General features: G+C 39.4%; 2 protein-coding genes across 7 annotated transcripts in view; both read right to left on the bottom strand.

Annotated features, from left to right (window-relative positions):
* mtus2a (microtubule associated tumor suppressor candidate 2a) overlaps positions 1-8,656 on the bottom strand; it is a 115,832-nt gene extending 107,176 nt beyond the window's left edge. Inside the window, exon 1 of the mRNA XM_036595775.1 lies at positions 8,556-8,656. The gene's annotated coding sequence lies outside the window, so the exon portion shown is untranslated. The remainder of the gene's footprint in view (positions 1-8,555) is intronic.
* A 1,531-nt stretch (positions 8,657-10,187) lies between these two features.
* The window catches only part of slc7a1a (solute carrier family 7 member 1a), a 30,182-nt gene continuing 18,097 nt past the window's right edge, over positions 10,188-22,272 (bottom strand). For all 6 annotated transcript variants that reach the window (XM_036595773.1, XM_036595771.1, XM_036595770.1 and 3 more), the window contains 5 exons: positions 19,388-19,490; positions 17,091-17,296; positions 15,664-15,815; positions 14,903-15,011; positions 10,188-13,831 (listed from right to left, as the gene is read on the bottom strand). In XM_036595773.1, the coding sequence (XP_036451666.1) occupies positions 13,641-13,831; positions 14,903-15,011; positions 15,664-15,815; positions 17,091-17,296; positions 19,388-19,490 (761 nt within the window). In that variant the 3' untranslated portion in view covers positions 10,188-13,640. The remainder of the gene's footprint in view (positions 13,832-14,902; positions 15,012-15,663; positions 15,816-17,090; positions 17,297-19,387; positions 19,491-22,272) is intronic.

Genomic DNA, 22,272 nt, shown 5'->3' with positions numbered 1-22,272 from the left:
GTCTTGGACACCAAACATGTCATGGCCAATTGACTTCATGTGGGATAAATTTGAAACACTTGAGATACTTGATTAGAAGTGATGTTTTAATTCTGAAGGACTATGAAGCAATGAAAATCTATAGCTATCGAGTCTGAGACCACATGGGAAATATGCACTATTTCTAGGTCACTATTCAAATGTAAGCAAATGTGTGACCATGTTGAGGCCTTTGTACAAAAAGGTCAGATGTTTTTTAAAATCTTATTTCTTGCACTGAAGCACGTTCAGATGACTCTCAGGTGAGTCTGATCGGCTCATTAGTAGCTTTTGCATAAACTTGTGGAGTTCACGCCTGCTTGAGTACACAGTCATCGAAGCAAAAGAGGGACATATCAAATACTATGAAATTCTGAAATTCATGTATACCTACTCTACTATTCATGGAATGGAAAATAGAAGCATTTTCACTAGTGGTCTCAAATTTTTTGACCCTATTGTACAAAGCACCATCCAAGGTACGCTGAAGCGGGCCTTGGAGAGGGGGGAATATGTGGGAGCCAGAAGCCAGTGAGACTATCCGTTAGCGCTGAATGATAAGAGTGATGCTGAAAGTCAATTCCAAACTTAAATCACAAGAGCTGCTATTTTAATTACATCTTACACTATTCAAGGTTGTCTTATGTTTAAAGTGGAAAATCTAATAAAACAGAGTTCATGAACTGCCAATCTGGTGCACTACTTTCAGCATTCTAACCTCAAATTTGATAAAAATGTCCTTGCAGTGTTTCCCATAGGTCTGCAACAAACCTGGTGGGGAGGTCTTTTAATGTAGGGGTACCCAAACTCATTTTACTGATTCAGGTATTCAAATAAGGCATCAAATAAGTGAACGTTAAACCTGCCATTTTGTTTTGAGATGTTAAGAACCTCAAGAACTTGGCTAAAGTGAAGATTTGGGTTGTGGAAATCACCACAGAGTTCCACTTTGCATCAGTGACACTGAGGGCCCTTGTTGTTTCATAACAATATATAATATCTTGAAATATAATATTGTTCATAATGGCACAAAATATCCTCATTCAGCCCTACTGTCCATTGAGAACGTATCACACAGGTCTGCACCATATAAATCCTCCTAATGATCCAAACGAAATGACAATCTCTCAAACCAGAGGGGAGTAGGATCTAATCCTACTGCAATTTAAGCATGAGCATTCTCCTCCGGTTCTGTTTTACAGTGATAATTTAAAGTCATATTTGGAAACAATCAGTAGGCACAAAGATAACTTGCACTCAATCAGTGACCCATGGCAGAAGCAGAGATGAAACTGGTTTGGATTGTTGAGGGATGTTCAGACAAGTGCTGTTAAAATATCACTGATCTCTCCGACTGTTTCAGTATCTAAGAATTGTTCTCTGTGATTATGGAGTCAAATGTCTTTACGGGATGAAAGGAAATGGTGGGCTTGCTTAGAGAAGATGTGTGTGTGTGTGTGTGTACCAAAACAGAGTTTAATCACTTTCTGTTCACGTCCGCTTACATGACACATCAAATGAAGGCAGGCTGGTGTGTGGGATTGCATTCTACAGAAGCAAGCTTTCATCATGTAGGTATAAGCACAAAATCCGAAAAAAGTTCAGGCAGCAAAAACCGCAATGCAGTTCAGCAAACAACACAGAACACAGGACACCACGACACTCCAGGTGTCATAACAGCATCTCTTCTTTCATACCGCAGCAAACAAAGTCATTGTTTGAGTCACTGAGTATGTTTACATGTATAAAAAATAATTTAATAACTGCAAACATTCACCCAACATACATACACTTACATAAACCTATTATGGGAAATGTGTGAACACATGTCAGTAATCATACTTCTTTCTAAATACATGATATACACTGACCACCCACTTCAATTCCACCTCCTTGTTTCTACACTTTATGTCCATTCTATCAGCTCCATTTACCATATAGGTGCACTTTGTAGATCATCTATTCTCTAAATACTCTGTTAGCCCCCTTTTACCCTGTTCTTCAATGGTCAAGAAACCCACAGGACCACCACAGAGCATGTATTATTTGGGTGGTGGATCATTCTCAGCACTGCAGTGACATTAATGTGGTGGTGGCGTGGCTAGTGTGTGTACGAGTAGATCAGACACAGCAGCTCTGCTGTAGTTTTTAAACACAGTGTCCACTCACTGTCCACTCTATTAGACACTCCTACCTTGTTGGTCCACCATGTAGATGTAAAGCCAAGATGACAGGTCTTCTGTTGCTGCACAGTTCATCCTTTAGTCCTTCATCAGTGGACACCCACAGGACACTGCTGGCTGGATATTTTTGATTGGTGGACAGTCAAAGGCCCATTGAAGAACAGGGTAAAATGGGGCTAACAAAGTATGCAGAGAAACAGATGGACTACAGTCTGTAATTGAAGAACTACAAAGTGCATCTATATGGTAAATGGAGCTGGTAAAATGGACAATGAGTGTGTTTAATGAAGTGGCCGGTTGTCAATAAATCCACTGTAGAAGAAGGACATGACATAAAATTAAAAGTTTCTGCCACATTTTATTTTGCTCTTCTTATAGTGCTTCTCTATCTGGTTGTTTGCACATATGCACAGTGGTGTAACTACTGGGAGGGCAGAGAGGGCAATCTCACTGGGACCCATGTCACAGGCTTAAAATCTATGTTGGGTCCCTCACATATACTGACACAACTATACAGTCGTGACACACAGAAAGATCCAATTTCTTTACAAACCTCACCAGTTAGCTTTCATCAACACTACACAGATGGTTCTGATGTCTATTTATCTCCTTATTCATAATGCAGCTCATCCACAGTAACTGTTTTCAAACAGATGCTTCACAACTGGCAACCGTATATATTCATTATTTATCATTCTGGAATCTGAAATAGGTGGTCTTACGAAACATTAATGTTAACATAAGATGCTAGTGGGTGCAGTTTTCAGTTTTGCCTTAAGAGAATCAACTTGTTTGAGACCCAAAAGTGAATAAACAAGCAAATTACATGGTTTTTAATTCACTGAGAGTTATTTTTGTATCAAAGGGGAATCCCACAGATTTTTCAAAATTGTTGCATAATTAAATGATTAAGATGTAAACAGTCATTCAGAGTGGCTCGATGTGAAATGCTCTCTTCTAGAGAAACTTCAACAGTGGTGATGACAGAAACCAGACGTCTAGAGAGACGTCTAAGTCCTCTGAAAGCTACGTGACAGAGAGTTGTTACATTAAATAGTTATGAATGTGCTGCCTGATGCCATCATTTTACAATAGGTTTGAGAAGACTTTTTGCCCTAAAATGTATTTTTTAAATACATTAACGGTAGAAAGGTTCATACAGGTCGTAGTAAGGCAAACAGTCCCTAAAGAAAAGTTGTTGTTTTTTTTCACATCTACCACTAGTTTACTATATTCAACATTACCTATAAAACTCAGAGGACACATGTAGGTTCACTGGTCATTTGGATAGTAAATAAAATGGCTGAATTTGTAGACATTGTGACTTTTGGGTCCCATCACTACAGCTGCAAAGAAATCTGAGTTAAATCTTTTCACATCAGGCTACTATGCATGACAGTTTGCTGAGAAACAATCTCAGCCACCGAATTATCCAGAAATTTAAAAAAAATCTGCAGAATTCTTCAATTCTTTGCAAAGGGGCCCATAAGAACCTAGTTACAGTCCAGGTGTCTTGAAATCTGTTAATGCCTTTATGCCAGAATGAGATATATTAACAGCATAATATGACTGCTTGAGTTAACTGGAAACTGGCAAAAACAGATAATGATTATATAATTAGTGTGCATGTAAACACTCATTGAAATGCTAAGAAGAAGAGGTCCGGATGATGGCATGCTGAAAGAACACTATTGACTGTTTCTCACAACAGTTAAAATTAGCCTGCATTATTTTGACCAAAAATAATTTACTAATATAAAATTACATGAACTTGATTCATCCAAACAACCACAAAAACAGTCTGGAACTCTCCTTTTTTCTTTTATATTCTGAGTTGTTCTGCTATTGCTAGATCTTCTCCAGCTTGTTTTGCTGGCACAGCATGATTTCCTAGGAGAAACAGGAACTGATTCCAAAATCTCCAACTGATCCTCCTGTCCGGTTTGATGCTGGTGCCAGATTGACCTTGATCAGCTGTTCCTGCTTGCCTGCCATCTGGACCAATTCGACCACCATGGAGCAACATGCTTGCCCCTTTCACCCTCCAGACAAGATTGAAGCCTTGGCTAGATGTCATGGAGACTCTACTGGAGTGGTCACCAACTCTTCTCATGGAGATCTCTCCAAATTTCCTGCCCAACACCTTGATCAGAACTTCTGAAGGCAGAAAATTAAACGATCATGTGAAGTGGATTAGGGTTGGAGCCAGAAGTCTGCAGGAAGGTAGATCTCCAAGAGCAGGGTTGGTGACCACTGCTCTAGTGAACAGTCCATCATCACTGCCTCATAGATGGGGGAATGGACTAAGGACTATTTGGGCTGGTGTCAGCTGTCCCCTGTATAGACTTTAACTAAAGCTAGTCATAGACATTTTACACCTGTCTCACATTATACTGAGCCCCTGACTTGTTCATAGTAACATGTCCTCACACATCTTTTTAGGTAACATATCTGATAGGGATTGGTAATCTGAATTAGGATGTGCATTCCCACTAATTTTGATATCCATAGGAGTTCATGTACAGATATCTGGTTAACAATAGAGAAGGAAAATAAAAGACAATGCCAAAAAAGAACAGATGTTGACTGAAATAAATGTAGAGCTGTTGGCTTACCTTTTAAGATGACATCACTGATGTACAAAAAATTAGCATCACAGAGAGGAATACATTTCAAAACATGTTTTATTATTCATAAACAGCCAAGGGGAAACTACAACTAACCAGCAACACTCAATGCGGTGAGTACTTGTCTTCTACAGGCATTTTTTTCTATGCAGTGGACGATGTGCCAACATTTTAGTTTGTCAAAGAAATACACTTCAACTGCTCCTGGATCTAACATCAGCCTAACATATTAGAGAGATTCATTTTCTAATCTTAACAGAGTAAAGATCCCAATCTGTACCGAGTACAGATCCCTGATCTGAACAGAGTAAAGATCCCAATCTGTACCGAGTACAGATCCCTGATCTGAACAGAGTAAAGATCCCCAATCTGTACCGAGTACAGATCCCTAATCTGAACAGAGTAAAGATCCCAATCTGTACCGAGTACAGATCCCTGATCTGAACAGAGTAAAGATCCCCAATCTGTACAGAGTACAGATCCCTGATCTGAACAGAGTAAAGATCCCCAATCTGTACAGAGTACAGATCCCTGATCTGAACAGAGTAAAGATCCCCAATCTGTACAGAGTACAGATCCCTAATCTGAACAGAGTAAATATTCCTAATCTGAACCAAGTACAGATCCCTAATCTGAACCAAGTAAAGATTCCTAATCTGAACCGAGTACTCAATCCCTAGTCTTCTCTTGAGGTTCACATTCTTTCTCTGCCCCGCCTCTCATTACTCATTATTGTACATTCATTATTCATTTTCTTTTTTTACTAGTCCACAACACTTCTTCCAACACTGTTCTGTTACTGTTTTGCACTCCTGTGTTTTCCAGAGGACGATTTTGAGCCAGTCGTAAAAAGCACTATACAAATAATTTGAACTGAATTGTACTGATTGGTCAAGATGTTCAATGTAAATGTTCAACATGAAGGTAGAAATGCTCTGAATGGTCAGAGGGCTCATTTGTGTACTAGCCTTATGCGATATATAGAGATAACGTTTAAACATTATACTGTGCTGTCCTACTACAAGCTACTGGAAGTGTATACTGTAATGCAGAAACAAAAGACTGAACACTTCATCTTAAATTGGCTGAGCGTTGCCATTTAACAGTTCCCATACATTCATATGCATATTGAAAGGTTTGCATGCATGAACGTGTTTCTCTCGTTTTTTTTTTTTTAGACGTCCATCGTCTCAGCTGGTGACGGGAACAAAAGAATCAAAATGGCTGAGTCAGGCAATTGTGACATTTTGCATGATTTGACTGTGTGGTAGAGGCTGAGCTCTTGAGTCGCATGAGCTAAAACTGAACAAATGAGGCGCAGAGATGGATTCGGGACAGGAGCATGAGGGGGGAGGCCAGATCGATGAAGGAGGGAGATTAAAGGCATCAGGGCTGGGCTGAGGTGGACGGGGACAGGGAAGGGGAGTGTGTACTGCGGGATAAAAGCCAAGCAGAAGAGAGAAAACAGGACCACTAGAAAGAGCTCTCTGCAGGAACGGCCAGGCTGAGGAAGACCAGAGTAATATCAGCTCATTGTGCTCAGATTAACCTGCGCGAAAGCGTGTAATGCGCTCAGACGACCGGTCATTTTCGACTAAACGGATCCGTTCCACCGGACACATGAACTAGGGGTGGGCAATATTGCCGATTTCCGGTCTGATACAATACCATGTAATGCCAAGCCTAGTACTCCAATACTTATAAAGATACTTTGGAATGTTAAAGGGTTTTTTTTATTTCTACAATGAAAATCAATGTCTTATTACTATATAGACACAGTTATATCAAAACATTGTAACAAATTGTTATTTTTTAAATAAAAAGTTGCCCAGTACACTGCGTGAATATTTGATCAATAGATAATTGAAATGATCCAAAATTATTTTATTATTTATACAATAAATATAGTAATTAATACATTAATTATTTTCTACTATTAAAGTTGAGGTTATTTTTTTCCTTTTTCTAAAAAGTTGTGAGTTAACAATATATACAGTCATATCCAGAAGTTTGGGCGCTCCTGGCAAAATTACACATTTAAAGTTCAATTTAAATCAAATTTAATTACAAATTAAAGTACAATTGTGAAAAAAATTGAAAATAGTGAAAAAAGTCAAAATTAGCTCTGCACATTTTAATGCACAATTACTGTTTATTTGCTGAATTTACAATATTGGAAAAAATATATAAATATGAAATGCAAAAGTTCTGTGCGAAAGTAATGGCAACTTGACGTTTCTCAGTAGGAAGTGTCAGTATCGGACTTTGGTATTGATCTGCCCATCCCTAGTCTGGACGCTGACTTCAAAAACCCTCTCCAAGCAATAACCCAGTTTTGCCTCAGCTCATTCAAGGACGTCTCCATTCTCGTCCATGGATGTACAGACACTGTATAGTGGATCCCACTAACTGGCAGCTGGATCAGAGGGTGAACAGGGAGCAAAGCCCTTTTATGATCTTACAGGATCATTAGCATAGCTCACTTGTACCTTTCTCTTCTTCACAACTACCTCTTCCTCTCAATCTCTCAATGTCTCTCATCTATCTATTTGAAACCCCTGGGAGAAACTGCCCAAGTGTCAGCGCTCTGTAATATGTCAGGAGGAAATGTTGAAAGGGTTGATGTTTCTGTCTTCTCCTGTTACCTGACCAGTGTCTGATGAGTCCACTGCAAAACGAGCCAAACAAAGAAAAGATACAACTACAAACAACTTGTTACAAGGAGTCTATGGAAAACGTATATTGAAAACAGTGTTTGAATGCACTTGTATGCATACAGCCTTAAAAATAAGATGCAGAATGGGTTCTTCAGAGCAGTGCAAAAGAAGAACCAATGTTGGTTCCCTAAAGAACCTTTAAATTTATGATTTTTTTGTAGCTCACAAAAGTTCACAGAACCTTCACACAACATATTGGCTCTACCAATTAAAGGTCAAGCCAATAACCCTTCAGGTTCAGGCACCTATGTTTTCATGAGTGTACTCCATGATGAGCAGCACTAGCCTGGGATGCACCTGAGCTTCCCCATCCTCAGGTTCATTACCAGGTCGATGCAGTCCGCTCTAAGCCATGGCCTGAGGCTCTCACCCTTTCATACAGCCCCACAGAGGCTGCAAAGCTCAAAGCGGATAGAAGATTCAGCAGAACGCTTATGCATCTTTATCCACCAGCCCAAGGTGCCACGGTGGGTGTCTAAACCTTTTAAATGTCTGAATATCACGAGGAACCCACTGCATGTTGATGGCTCAATCTGTTTATCACCTGGTCCCATAACAGATCTACTGTGAAAGCAATGCCAACCAGTGCCAGTGCTGTGAAATGCCAGTCTGTGCAGCGTGCTGTCACACAGGAGCACTTCTCACCCCAATTAACAGGTACAATCTAGGTAACTTCCGCAGAGCACACCAATGCGCAATGTGTCGTACGCAATCCATGCACAGTGGCTGAAAACAAACAATAAAAGTTAAGACAGCAGCCCAAGTGGGTTTCCACACGAGCGCACCTCTTTGTTCCGCGGCCAACCTGACCAGTCCAGCGTGATGTTTCTTGAAGGAACAAAGAATTCCAGCATGCACGCACATTTATCTGAACCCAGACAGCGTTACTGGATCGGCTGTAGGAACATGTGCACACTGACAGCGTCTTAATGAAGACCCCCATAACAATAGCAGAGCACCAGGCTGACAGAACCAGCTGCATGTAACCTCATCACTGATTGCGCACTTACCTTTAAAAATCTCGCGCTGAAAATCCTGCCTCCCTTTAAACCCTCTTCTTCCCTGCTGCCCGCGCGCGCGCTCCCTCGCGCTCTCTCAGGGATGACGAGGGAAAATCCAATCGCGCGATGCTGCGAGGCGTTGTTTATTTCTTTATTTATTTCGATAGTTTCCTCCACCCGTTCTCCGACCAAACCCCGCCTCTCTGCACTGTGACTGGATTGTAATGTCTTGGCTACCGCGCTTGGATTGGCTAGTGATGCGGTTTTTTTGCGCCCCTATTCCGACAACTTCCGAGGTGGGATTGGCTAGTAGTTCGTAGTTTGTACTCACCAGACCTCCGATTGGCTGGTAGTTTCCAGCTGCTTGCAGTCGAATATGCCAGTAGTTTAAACTAAACAAAATTCGATGTGTATGAACTACTAGCCAATCCTAGCACAGGAAGGCGGGGCGTGTCGGAATACGGGTGTGGGAAAAAATCTTACAACGCTGCTGGGAGCAGAGCATCCTTTCTCTCTAGCCCACCTTCGCTCCTCCAAAGTGCTCCAGCTGGATGTTTACCGTAACGTGTAAATAGCGCCTCCCAGTGGTCAAAAGACGAACTAGCAGCAAACTGGAGCGGCACGTTTACGCCGACCGGCACCTTTATTAAAACCACCTCCTTATTTCTACTCATGCTGTTCATCTTATCACTTCAGTTTACCATATAGGAGCACATCAGTTTCTCTGCATGCTTTGTTAGCCTTTACTGTACAGGACCACCACTGACCAGGTATTATTTGGGCGGAGGATCATTCTCAGCACTTCAGATGTGTTGGCGTGTGTTGGGCTGGTCTGAGTGGATCAGACACAGCAGTGTTGCTGGAGTTTTTAAACACCTCAGTGTCACTGCTGGACTGAGAATCAAAAATATCCAGCCAACAGCATCATGTGACCACTGATGAAGGACTAGACGATGACCAACACAAACTGTGCAGCAGCAGATGAACTACTTTCTCTGACTTTACATCCACAAGGTGGATCAACAAGGTAGGAGTGTCTAATAGAGTGGACGGTGAGTGGACACAGTGTTTAAAAACTCCAGCAGCACTGCTGTGTTTGATCCACTCGTACCAGTGCAACACACGCTAACACACCACCACCAGTGTCACTGCAGTGCTGAGAATGATCCACAACCCAAATAATACCTGCTCTGTGGTGGTCCTGTAAAGGGGGCTAACACAGTATGCAGAGAAGCAGATGGACTGCAGTCTGTAATTGTAGAACTATAATGTGCATCTATGTGGTAAGAGGAGCTGATGAACTGGACAATAAGTGTGACAAGAAGGTGAACATAATAAAGTGGCCAGTTGGTGTATTCTGAACAGTGTTATACTACTGGAATATGACGAAAATGTGTTATGGGTAAGGGTGGGTTATAAACTGAATGGTATGATGTCCAATCAGCTACTTGTTACTATTTAAGTTTATGCAGTTATCTTACTCCTGTTGTTGTTTTTGTTTATAGGCTCTCTATAATTGGTCTAAACTGGTCTAAATCAAAGTGATGGTTTATCACTGTAACGTTAACATGTTGTCATATTGCCCCCCGGTTATAGACTAATAAAGATAACTAACTTTCATATAATAAAGAGGGATAAAAGTATCACAAAAAAAGCATTTTATTTACAGCAGCAAGTGAAACAGGAAAAACACAGTGTTCTAAAACTACACCAAAGGACATATGGCTCACAACCATTCCAGGCTTTTTTTGCACTAAATATACAAATCACAGTAGAAATGGTCCAACGAAAAGGACAAAGAACACCGTGAGATACTGTAAACAGCATTTCATTACATTACAGGAGCTGACAAACACATACATTTTTAATGGGAGGTTTGATTATTGCTAATCTTGTTCTGAAAAGGGAAACAATCATTCAAAGTCCAAAATTCAGTCAACATAACAAAGTTCAGGGAAAAAAAGAAACCAGGAATTCTCAGCTACCTGGAAAATGTAAATCTAAAGTAAGATTTGTCCAAAAAAGTACATTCCTTACATTCTCTTACTGGATGGTACTGACTTTTGTTTACCAAGCTAATTGAGAATCTTTGTTAAAAAAGTCCTCTGGTCTGCAAATATCTTAAGGTCTGTGAGTGTGGATGAAATGCTGTGTAATTTCTTTCAAATGTTTAAACATGTTCTATTTTTTTTTCAGGATCGGTCCAGCAACAAAACTGCAAAGAGATTTTTGCTTTTCTTTTTTTACCTATAAACTATAAACCAAACCATGACACAAATTTCTGCATACACATTTCAGGTTCTGACATTATAAAAAGCTTCGTTCACAATTTACAAATAATTTACTGCCAAGAATATAAACAGAATTTTGACTGCACACACTGCATGTTCTGTCTATGCATAGCTGCTTGATTGAAAGCTCATTGCAAAAATGTGATGCGTTTCTTCGTAAACTAGTGTGCAGGTGGGCAACACCATAGTTACAGCGTTGGTTCACATTAATATCCAGTTTGTAGGCCAAGTCCTGACTGTTAAACAGACTGGGGGAAATACATCAGAGTCATCATTTTCTTTTAGAAACCATTTGATTTTACCAGATATAAAAATCATACTCTTTGTACATGAAGTTAGATACAGATGGCTGACAAATCAAAGGAAAAAGCTGAATAATTGAATGGAGAAACAAGTGCAGATGTTTCCAGACACGTGTACTGCATCAATGTCCTATCATGCTCTATGGCAAGGCAAGTTTATTTATATAGCACATTTCTGTGGCATGTACAAAAATGCTGAACAGACCTAAGTGACCTCAATTTTGGAAAGCAGCAGAAGGGGAGGAGGGGACAGCAAGGGCCAGATTATTCAAACGGAACACACTCGCCCTTGGCGAGTTAGCTTCAGTGAGCTAACTGGCAAGCCATGCAAACTTTACAATACAAAATGTTTTTGTTTTTTTTTAAAGTTTGAGCATAACCTACATAATGTTTGTGTAAGTGCTTTGTCTGTCTATAAACGTGGTCTAGAGCTGTGGTGTTCTGCCTTTCTTTTTGTGGTTTTTAGCTGTTAGCATGCTAGCAGAGTGAAGTGATAAAGCTGTACCAACTGTCATGTATAACAGATGGAGTAGTTTGTAACTTAAGCGCAGTAATTCAAATGTTATGGTTTTGAATTATTAAGCATTTTAAAGTAGTTTATTGCTATGGCTTATAAAGAGCTTTGCCCACTAATAAAGTAATGGAACAGCCCTCAAAATGGTGCTGGGAAAATGACGAGGCCAAATGACGGGGGACAACTAAACACTAAAGGCCTGAATGTTTTGACGCCTACAATGTGGGTGTCTAGAGAGTTTGTTATTGTGTGGGAGTTATTTTGCTGGCATGATTTGGTCTATTTGTCACCTTAGATAGAAAGATCACTGCAAATCAGTAGAACAATATAAATACTGTTTGCAAGAAAGATGTTTTATCCCTCCAGTACAGTTCCAGACTTGTAGAATATATGCCAAGCTGTTCTGGGAGCTTGTGGCAGCTCAACACCTTAGTAAGACATTTAATGTTGGTTTTACCTTTAATTTGTCACCCATCAGTCCTAGTGAGTATTGGAGAGCTAGTGTTTCCATCCAAGAAAAATTCCACTGAACGTAATGCAATAATAACCTACTAACCACAATAGCCTATTACCTATACATGACCTAATGTTCATAAAACCCTCAGTTATGGAGAAAAGAGCACATTCAGTTTGTCATTTGTGTTCTGAAGTATTTTCTGAGTACATTGTGTGTCAAAAGAATCTGTATCAAGTCAGTTTAAAGCAGCAGAAAAGCTTCCGTAAGCAGAGTGTGGTCTCAAACAGACTAGAGTAAAAACTAAATCAGGAAGCATTAATCCAGCCATGGCGTGAACTTCTTTAATAAACACTCTAAATTGTTAAACAGAGAGCACTGCTAGAAGTTGAACAGTCCTGATTCTGTTACAACTATGTTGACTGTAATATTGTCTGTCCTGTTAAGACATTGGTGCAAGTGCAGTCTGATGATGATAGCAGCCATCGAGCAACACAAATGATCTCTGTTTACAACCAGACATGCACACAGTAATAAACCGCAGTCGAATGAGCCTATCATCAAAATATACCTAAGCTGTCCTCAGACAAGACGTCTTCTGTTTGTTTTGGTTTCTCAGAGTTATTCTAAGCTGGGTACAAAATCCTGAGTTGTCAGAATTTTAAAGGCAAATCACTAGCTGACAGTTCAAAGAAGAGATGGCACCGATACAATATCCAGAATCAATGTCGGGCTGATACCAGCAAAAAAAATGGCAGATCGAATATCAGAGGAAAAAAGGAGGAATACAATTCTGTAGCAAATCTCATCTGAAATATTACAAAATTGCTTGGAGCGCAGCATAAGCTAAAGCGAAATAAGGTGTGCCAAGAGATAACAGTAGCCACATGTAGCTTAATGGTAACATAAGAAGGAATAGCTAGATATTCAGCAAAGCACATCAGTGGGAATTTATTTATGTATTTACTAATTTATTTGTCATTGGGTGGGTATCCTGCCTTCCGCCCAATGACAGCTGGGATAGGCTCCAGCACCCCACCGCGACCCAGAAGGATAAGCGGTTTAGATGATGTATGTATGTATGTATGTATGTAATTTATTTGTCAGGGACAGTGCCCATTAATAAATAGGATCAACAGAACTGTAAATGAGCCAGAGTTAGACCGATAGGCTAATTTTCATCTGTCGTATCTGGGTTAGTGTCAGCTGTGTGGAAACATTTCATACCTTTAGATGGCCTTAAAATCTTAAATCAAGTTCTTCAATTAAAAATAGCTCATTTTTAAGGAAAAAAAGAATCTGATTATATTGGTTTCAGCCTATACTCAAGGTTTCAGTATCGGAAAAAGGCGATATTGTGCCATCTCTAATTTAGAGCCCCCTCACAAGACTCCCTCATAAGGAAGTGACATACCTAAACAACCACAGTGCTGTATCTCCCCACACTCAGCCTGTTGGTGCTTTTCAGTGCCATCTAGTGTCATGCTCCACACAGACGCAGACAGCACAGAGGCTCATTTGGTGAGCTCTCTCTCAGAGCTCGCCGTCCTCATCAACGCCATTCTCCCGTCTGGTGTAGAGGAAAGCTTCCTTTTCATGTGACACGGTGTCCCCATTATGGGCACAGTTGGACTTGCACGGATCAAGCTCTATATCGGGGCTAGAGCGAACCAGAGCACCTTCCGAGCTGTGCCTTATTCCGTAGCCAAAGTAGATCACCAAGCCTGAGAAGCAGAAATTGATAAAAGGAATTTGAAACTCTACATCGTTGTAAATAATCCTTTGCAACTACACTACATGACCACGAGCACATGCACAGCCAGCCATTGGCTGGAGTGGTGTTAACCACTTCATTATTGGACTCTGGAGCAGTGGAAATCACACTTCATCATCTGGCAGTTTGACAGGCAAATCTGGGTTTTGTGGATTCCAGGAGAACACTACCTGCCTGAATACAGTGCCAAATGTAAAGTTTGGTGGAGAAGCAATAATGATCTTGGGCTGTTTTAATGCTTTGGGTTTGGTCCGTTGGTTCCAGTGAAGACAATTCTTCATACTACAGTATACAGTGACATTCTGGAGAATACTGTACAAGCTTGTCCCATGCCCAAAGGGAGGTGCATAAAGAAATGGTCTGGCATGGTGTGGCCTACACAAAGTCCGGACCTTAACCAACATCAAATACCTTTGGGATGAATTGGAATACCTAAAGCATGCCATGCCTTCTCACCTAACATCATGCTGACCTGACTAATACTCCTGTGGCTGAATGGAAGAGAATCTCCACAGCAATGCTCCAAAACCTACTAGAAAGCTTCCCCTTAAGAGTCAAGGTTGTTATTTTAGCAAAGGGGGAACAACTTCATATTAATGCCCACGGCTTTGGAATGAGATGCTCAAAAAGCCCATATAGATGTCACGTTGCATGTCCACATACTTTTGGCCAGGTGGTGTAAATGGAAATTTTTCTTTCAGTTAATTAACCTTAGTTATTTTCACTGTTTTGTGAAACTCATGGCCATAAACTCCTGAATATTTAAAACAAGAAAAGCATAGATGTATAAAGGATGTATAGAATTCTATACATCATCACTGTCGAGATATTTTAGCTCAATTTTTTAGTTTTTTTGTTTCTGTACACTGATTTCAGTAATACTAGTTTTGTTATGAATGTGACAGTTTCCCAAATATACTGAACAAAATTCAGAGGATTTCCTAATTAGATTGTGTTTGGCATGTCAATCTGAAGTCTTTAGACAGTCTCCCTGCACTGCAGCATGTGAATTTGCACATACCGATGGACAGCCACAACGCGAAGCGTATCCACGTCCCTCTGTCCAACTGCATCATCAGATACACATTAACGAACATGCTAACCACAGGAATGAAGGGTAGCAGAGGCACCTGGAAGAAGAAGTAAAAGGGTCACAGTGAAACTAACAAAAGTTTATTTCATATTATTTTAGGGCTGTTCAATACACTGTTTATTACCTACGCCTTTATGCCTTTTTGTATTACTGATATGCAAATGAGCAAAACTTTTTATTGTGTGCTCTGAGCATCCAGACTATTTACAGATGTTCATGATGAAGGTTGCTGTGAGTTGTGAGTTCGACTGCTGGTGATGCAACACCAAGAGAACATAATTCTTGCTCTTTTTTTGGGATGACCCTCTCTCCTCACATCAATCAGCACAATGGTAGCTGATGTAACAGCTCTGGAAGTTAGCATTCTTCTCCGAGTGTGCTGAGCTGTCCAATGATGCTGCATTAGCAACAGTTTGAATAGATGCGGTGGCCGACTCAGGTGTTTTGGAGGAAGTACATGCTAGCCTTCACCCCCCCAGCTTGACAGCATTGTGTGATAGGGGAAGTGACATATAGAGATAGGGGGGAGACCTAGCTAATGGGTGGAACTGCCCATGATTACTGGCCAAAAATCCAAAATAGATCAATATAAGAAATACAAAAAATTTCTTAAACACGCCATAACTGAGCAGGGCTGTACATATAGTACATCTGTCTAACTCACAAATATAACTTGGCACAGCACTAACCTTAAAGGAAAGCTTGCTTTTACTCTGTGGCTGTCTCCAGACGATGAAAGTCAGAATGAGGCACACCATGGCTATCACACTGAGGATAGCTACGCTCCAGCTGGCTGCGCCCCCTTGAACGGCCAAAATGCTGAAAGCCAGGATCAGGAAGCCTGCAGCCCAGACACACGTTACATCGCCAACAAATCCCCAAGTGCTATATATCGATCAGGCATAACATTATGACCACCTCCTTGTTTTTACGCTCATTGTCCATTTTATCAGCTCCACTTACTATATAGGTGCACTTTGTAGTTCTACAGTTACAGACTGTAGTCCATCTGTTTCTCTGCATACTTTGTTAGCCCCCTTTTACCCTGTTCTTCAGTGGGCAGAAACACCTTAGACCTATTTGGGTGGTGGATCATTCTCAGCACTGCAGTAACACTGATGTGATGGTGGTGTGTTTGTGTGTGTTGTGCTGGTCTGAGTGGATCAGACACAGCAGTGCTGCTGGAGTTTTTAAACACCTCAGTGTCACTGCTGGACTGAGAATAGTCCACCAAACAAGTCCACCTGTGGGCAGCGTCCTGTGACCACTGATGAAGGATTAGAGGATGACCAACACAAACTGTGTAGCAGCAGATGAGCTATCGTCTCTGACTTTACCTCTACAAGGTGGACTGACAGAGTAGAAATGTCTAATAGAGTGGACGGTGAGTGGACACAGTGTTTAAAAACTCCAGCAGCGCTGCAGTGTTTGATCCACTCGTACCAGCATAACACACACCAACACACCACCACCACGTCAGTGTTACTGCAGTGCTGAGAATGATCCACCACCCATATGTTGTGTGAGGGTTCATGGGGGTCCTGCCCACTGAAGAACAGGTGAAAAGGGGGCTAACAAAGTATGCAGAGAAACAGTCTGTAATTGTAGAACTACAAAGTGCACCTATATAGTAAGTGGAGCTGATAAAATGGACAATGAGCGTAGAAACAAGGAGGTGGTCATAATGTTATGCCTGATCGGTGTAGGTACACAATGACCAAAAGAACACTTGACCTTTTACCATGCAGTTGTGTTAACTACATGGCTAGGAATGGTTAGTCTTTAGTTGGAACAACAGTTTGGATGTACATACATCTTCTCTAAATAGGTTAAATGTTAGGTGACCTTACCATGTTACTTGTTTACGATTCAAGAGGGAATGAATGAATGCATTATCAAATGTCAAATTTCACCACCATTCAACACGACCCGATTATTTTGGTATGATTCAGAATTATTTTTAAAACTACACAAATGTAACTGAAGGAACTATTTATGCAATAGTAGGTCACGATGCGACGTATTTTTACAACCCTACCAATGGGCAATGCAGTGCTGCTCGGAATAACAGGACAGAAATGGAAACAAACAACAGCGTCCATCATTCGTGTCCTACCTAGCATGCTGGCGCAGACATTGACAGCAGAGCCAGAAAGGCTGGACGGCTCCGTGTTGTCGGGGAAGAGTAGTGTTTTGAAGCTGAAGCGCTCCTCCATGCCAGGCAGAATGCCCATACTTGTGGCGCTGGATGATTCACTCAGCTCCAGCTCCTCATGTGTGTTTGCCATGTGGTACACCGGCGTAGGATGCTCTGGCTGGTATCTGAAACACAAACACATTCTCTGTTAGGATTTTCTGCAAGCATTTATGACCTGGGGTTTAACACAATATCTGAAGATGCTGACTAAACAGCAAAGATTTTTAAATGTGACAGTATTTTATAATAGATTAGAATACATCAACATAAAATCTCAGGCAATCTTAAAATGTAAAAATCCACATACTATCTGTATTCCACTTCATCTTTTATTGTCTGTATTTCACTACTGTGTAAATACCTTCTCTAGTCACACTAGTATACTAAGCGTATTTTTCAAAATAATTCTAAATCATACTAAAATAAGATGAATAGAATTGTGGTGTAATCTAAGATTTCAGAATACATTGAATAGTTTCTGAAAGAACTGTAATCAAATCCAATAGTTGTATGGTCATAGATTTTCAGCCTTAATTATGCTGTATCTGTTAACCTTTAAACCCTAGGCTGATTATTTGGTTATTAAATCTTAAAATGTGTTATTCAGCAACAACTATAAACTATTAACTATAAACTATTACATTTTTTGGTAATCAGTGGTGCGCAGTGGTGAGCTGTGGCTGTAAATTGTATAAGTAACAATATAAGGGGTTCAATGAAGACATTTGGGGTCTGACCCCTCAGTGTGATTGCCAGTGGCTCAGTAACTATTACTATTAAGTGCCATCAAGTCCATTCAAGTCCTCATGGTGACCAAATAGACACTTTTTCTCCAAAATATTGTGTCTTTGGTTCAGTTCTTCAGGTTTCTTCATGGGTTGATCATGATTCCTTTGATTGTCTCCATCCATCTTGTTGCCAGCCATTCTATTCCCCTTTTGCCTTCAACTGTTCCAACCATAACTGTCTTTTCCAATGAACTTCTCTGAACGACTTCTTCTCATGATACATCCAAAACAAGAGAGCTTCGGTTTGTTTATGTTCCTGGAGTGAGAGGTAAGGCTTGATTTGGTCAAAGATCCATTCGTTTTTTTTCTTTGTCATCTAATACACTCTCAAAAATCGCTGCCAACTCCAGTGTTCAAAGGTATGAATGTTTTCTATCCTGCTTTTTTTTGTCCAGTTTGATTTATGACATGTTCCTTGACTCCTGGATCCTTTGTCCTTAATAAATTTACTCAAGCAGGCAAAAACACTTCTACATCTTTTCTATCAATGGTAAAGTTAGTTGTCTTTCCAGTTTCCATTACCTCTGTTTACTTCGTATTGAGTTACATCTTTTCCCTCTGTTCTTTAACTTTCCTAATCAGGGCCTTCAGATCATCCTGATTATCTGCTAAGAGCATCATCTGCATATTGAAGGTCATTTGTGTTTCTTCCATTAATCTTGAATCCCTGATCATGATGCTCCAGTCCTGCTTCTCTCATTATATGTTAAACAAGTATGTTGACAGTATGAAACCTTGTCTAACTCCTTTGCAGATGTGGAACCAGTCTACTTGACCATTTTCTGTCATGTCTGTGGCTTGTTGACCAGTGTAAAGATTCCTCATTAAAATATTAAATGCTTTATTATCCACATTTTCCTGAGGACGTTCCAGAATTCTACATGGTCGACACAGTCAAAGGCTCTGCTCTAGTCAATGAAACACACTTGAATTTCTTGGCTTGTTTAGTTATCCAGTGTGAGGCTCTTGCCAGCATTGAATGATCTTGAGCATAATTTTACTGGTGTGTAATATAGCGTAAACTATATAACAGTCTGAAGTGTCCACATACAGTAGTTAAGAAACGTACCTACCACATACAGTCGTTAAGAAACCTCGGTCATTTCTCAGAATGTTCTCACAAAGAAAGGATATCCTTTTCTTATTTGTGGATAAATAAACCATTATAGTTGCCCGCCATGAAGGGGCTGTGCTTTCCACTAGGTGGAGACTGCTGGGACTGCAGAGTTATCAGTTATCATTTTTCAGGCCAGACACAAATAGCTTTCTATTCTGGAACTGTTGATCCTGTTCTGCTTAGTGTGAAACAATGTTGACTTAAAACATGACCTACTAAATTCCTCAGCAGTAGTAAGTTTAGTAGGTTTCTGTGTACGTTTTATAGAAGTCGGTATTTACTGATGACTCACAGCACACTAAGAGCCTCACCTGAGCACCAGCACACAGGCAGCAACCAGAGTGTACGCAAGGAGCGTGCCAATAGACATCAGATCAACTAGATCCTTCAGGTCGAACAGGAACGCCATGATGGCTGTGCAGGAGCAGAAAGAACACGTGTACACACACACACACACACACACACACACACACACACACACACACACACACAGAGAATTCAGCACTGATGTAGACATACTTTCAAACAGTACAACCCTTTAGATGGACATACAGTCATATGCAAAACCGCTGGTCAAATTACGTTTTATCGATTATTTTTTGAGAAAATAAGTAAAAACCTAAATATTTCATTTTCTGCAAATTTCAGTGCACAATTTATTAGCTGTGTTGAACATATTGCAAAGAATAAACAAATAAATAAAATCATTACTTTTCATTACTTTTGCACATTGTTGTTTCTTCCAATACGTTAAATTCATTAAATAAACCGTAATTGTGCGTTAAAATGTGCAGAAGTGTGTTCTGTGTTCACTTATTGTCACTTAGAAAATCAGCATAGCATGTCATTTGACCAGGGGTGCCCAAACTTATACATTCTGACTTATTATAGACAAAAATTAATGTATGTCTTATAATAATAATTATAATAATAATAACCGGGTTCAGACATATATATATACACACACACACACACACACACATACATACATACATATGTTATTCTATTAAGTCCCTACTATTTTACGCAGTTCACAAAAATGCTAACATTATATATATTACAAAAATAATTAAAAGCATCTCGTCACCAGGAACAGGCTCAGTGTTTCTGGCAAAACACAGTAATCTATAAATAGTGACGTCACTTACTGTCACCGGCAACATTTTCTAACTGTACAGAGACAATAATGTCTACAGTAAATCTCCCTTTTAAAAGTTCAAAGGATTAGAAACACAAATAAAACATTTAAAAGTTGCATAGACAAGAGATAATGACAGAGTGTTCAGATGACTGACCTTGTCCTTTTATCTCTGTTTGCATTTTTCTGCTACAATTACCATGGAGCCAAATTTCCTAACAGAAGTGTTATGCAACGGTGGTCCAGCAACACCCCGGCTTGCACATTTTCCCTGCTCTAACACAGCTGAACTGAGCTAACTTACCCTTGGAAGGCTACAGATGTTGCTGTCATTGTATATTATTTATACTATTTAAATGTAATACTAAAAGGATAATATTAAAATTTACACAATTAACCCAATTAATTTTTGCAGGCCTCCTTGTGGCCATTCCAAGAAACTGACTAGGTGAATATTTTTATTGATATAATCAAATAAAATATTTGAATTCAAAATATAATTAAAAAATTGCTGAAATTTGTAATTTAATTAAAAATGTGTTAGTCTTACTGTGTTAAAAATGAACCTCTAAAATAGGCTGAAATTGCATTTTATAGCTACTGTGTAAAAAGTTAATCACTTAGTTATGTAAGAATTGATTTTTTTTATTCAGATTCATTTGATCTACATTCTATACTGACATTCTGATTTTCCGCTCAATCATTTTGTCCATTTTAAGTGAATTTCCAAAAGGTTGATAAAAGAAAATGCGAATGATTCAGCAATGATTTCTTTCAACTATAGTTATACACATATTCTTAAAGATGATGTCAGAAGCTTTCGATGTACGACGTCACGCTCACCGTGTGTTCAAAACTGTATTTAGCTGTACACCGAAACCTTGCGAACACCAACGAGGCAAACACTTTTGAAAAGATGTAGCGGCAAACAGATGAGTTTTGTTCTTGCTATGACACCATTTATTTTTCTTTAGCAATAAACAAACTTTTGCCCCTCATCCAAGCATAAAAACCTTTTGCGATATTTAGGCATTTTTTTAATTTCTGGCTTTTCCATTCAGGGATTTTTATGTGCATAAAAATAGCAAAAATGTGAAAGGGAAATATAACAACACAACACAAAATTTACAATTTCCAACTTTTTAAAAAAAATTAAAATTTGCTAAATATTTGAATGGAAACCCCACTAGTTCAAAACTGTGACAAAAATAACCCAAAAAAGTACAGAATGCTTTTTATTGTATGCGCAACTATAACTTTTAATCAACTGCAAATCATAACAAACAACTCCCTTTTCTTCTAATGAAGACTGATGATGAATTTTTAAAGTCTAGAATCTGCACTATGCTTTTGTTATTGCTGGCAATAACTGCAACTTCCATCAGCAAAGAAGCCCTTCCTGAGTTTAAGTGGGTGTGCAAAAGCCAGGAAAACACTTCAATGTGCAGAACTCCAGGACCAGGAAACCACTACTTTATACAAGACTTGTGCAAAGTTTGGCACAGACAAAAAAGTAGCATATAATACAAAAAATTAATATAGCAGACAAATACAGTAGATCATAAACTTTATAGCACACTCTGACTCAAAGGTCACGCATTTCAAACACTTTAGATTTTTATAAAGGCTTAGTTTTGCAAAATATATCACTGTTATAGTAACTCCATTTGTTACTCTTTGATGGCTGTTACATCATGTGAACCTTTTATGATAAATTGGCAGAAATGGTCCCAAATTACCTGAATTATAATTTTGTTAAATTACAGTTTTTTAGTTTTTCTGTAAAGTTACTGATTTTGAGATTTGAGGTTTTGTTATAACAGCAAGGATATAAAAGTAAAAACACAATACAGTGAAGCTACTGAAAAAGCTAGTTATCAATCCCACTAGTATGGCATCAACCGTACTATAACAAGTTTACAGTGAAATCTGTGTGAAAACACCCATTCCTAACTGACATACTGGTAAAATGAATGACAGAACAGGTTTTGAAAGGTTCTAGTAAGATCTCTTTGTTTTTGGTGTAAACTTCAGGATTATTAATTCTCTCGCTACGAC

Source organism: Colossoma macropomum, unplaced genomic scaffold (assembly GCF_904425465.1).
Source record: "Colossoma macropomum unplaced genomic scaffold, Colossoma_macropomum, whole genome shotgun sequence".
NCBI lineage: Eukaryota > Metazoa > Chordata > Actinopteri > Characiformes > Serrasalmidae > Colossoma > Colossoma macropomum.
This window is presented reverse-complemented; position numbering and strand designations above follow the sequence as displayed.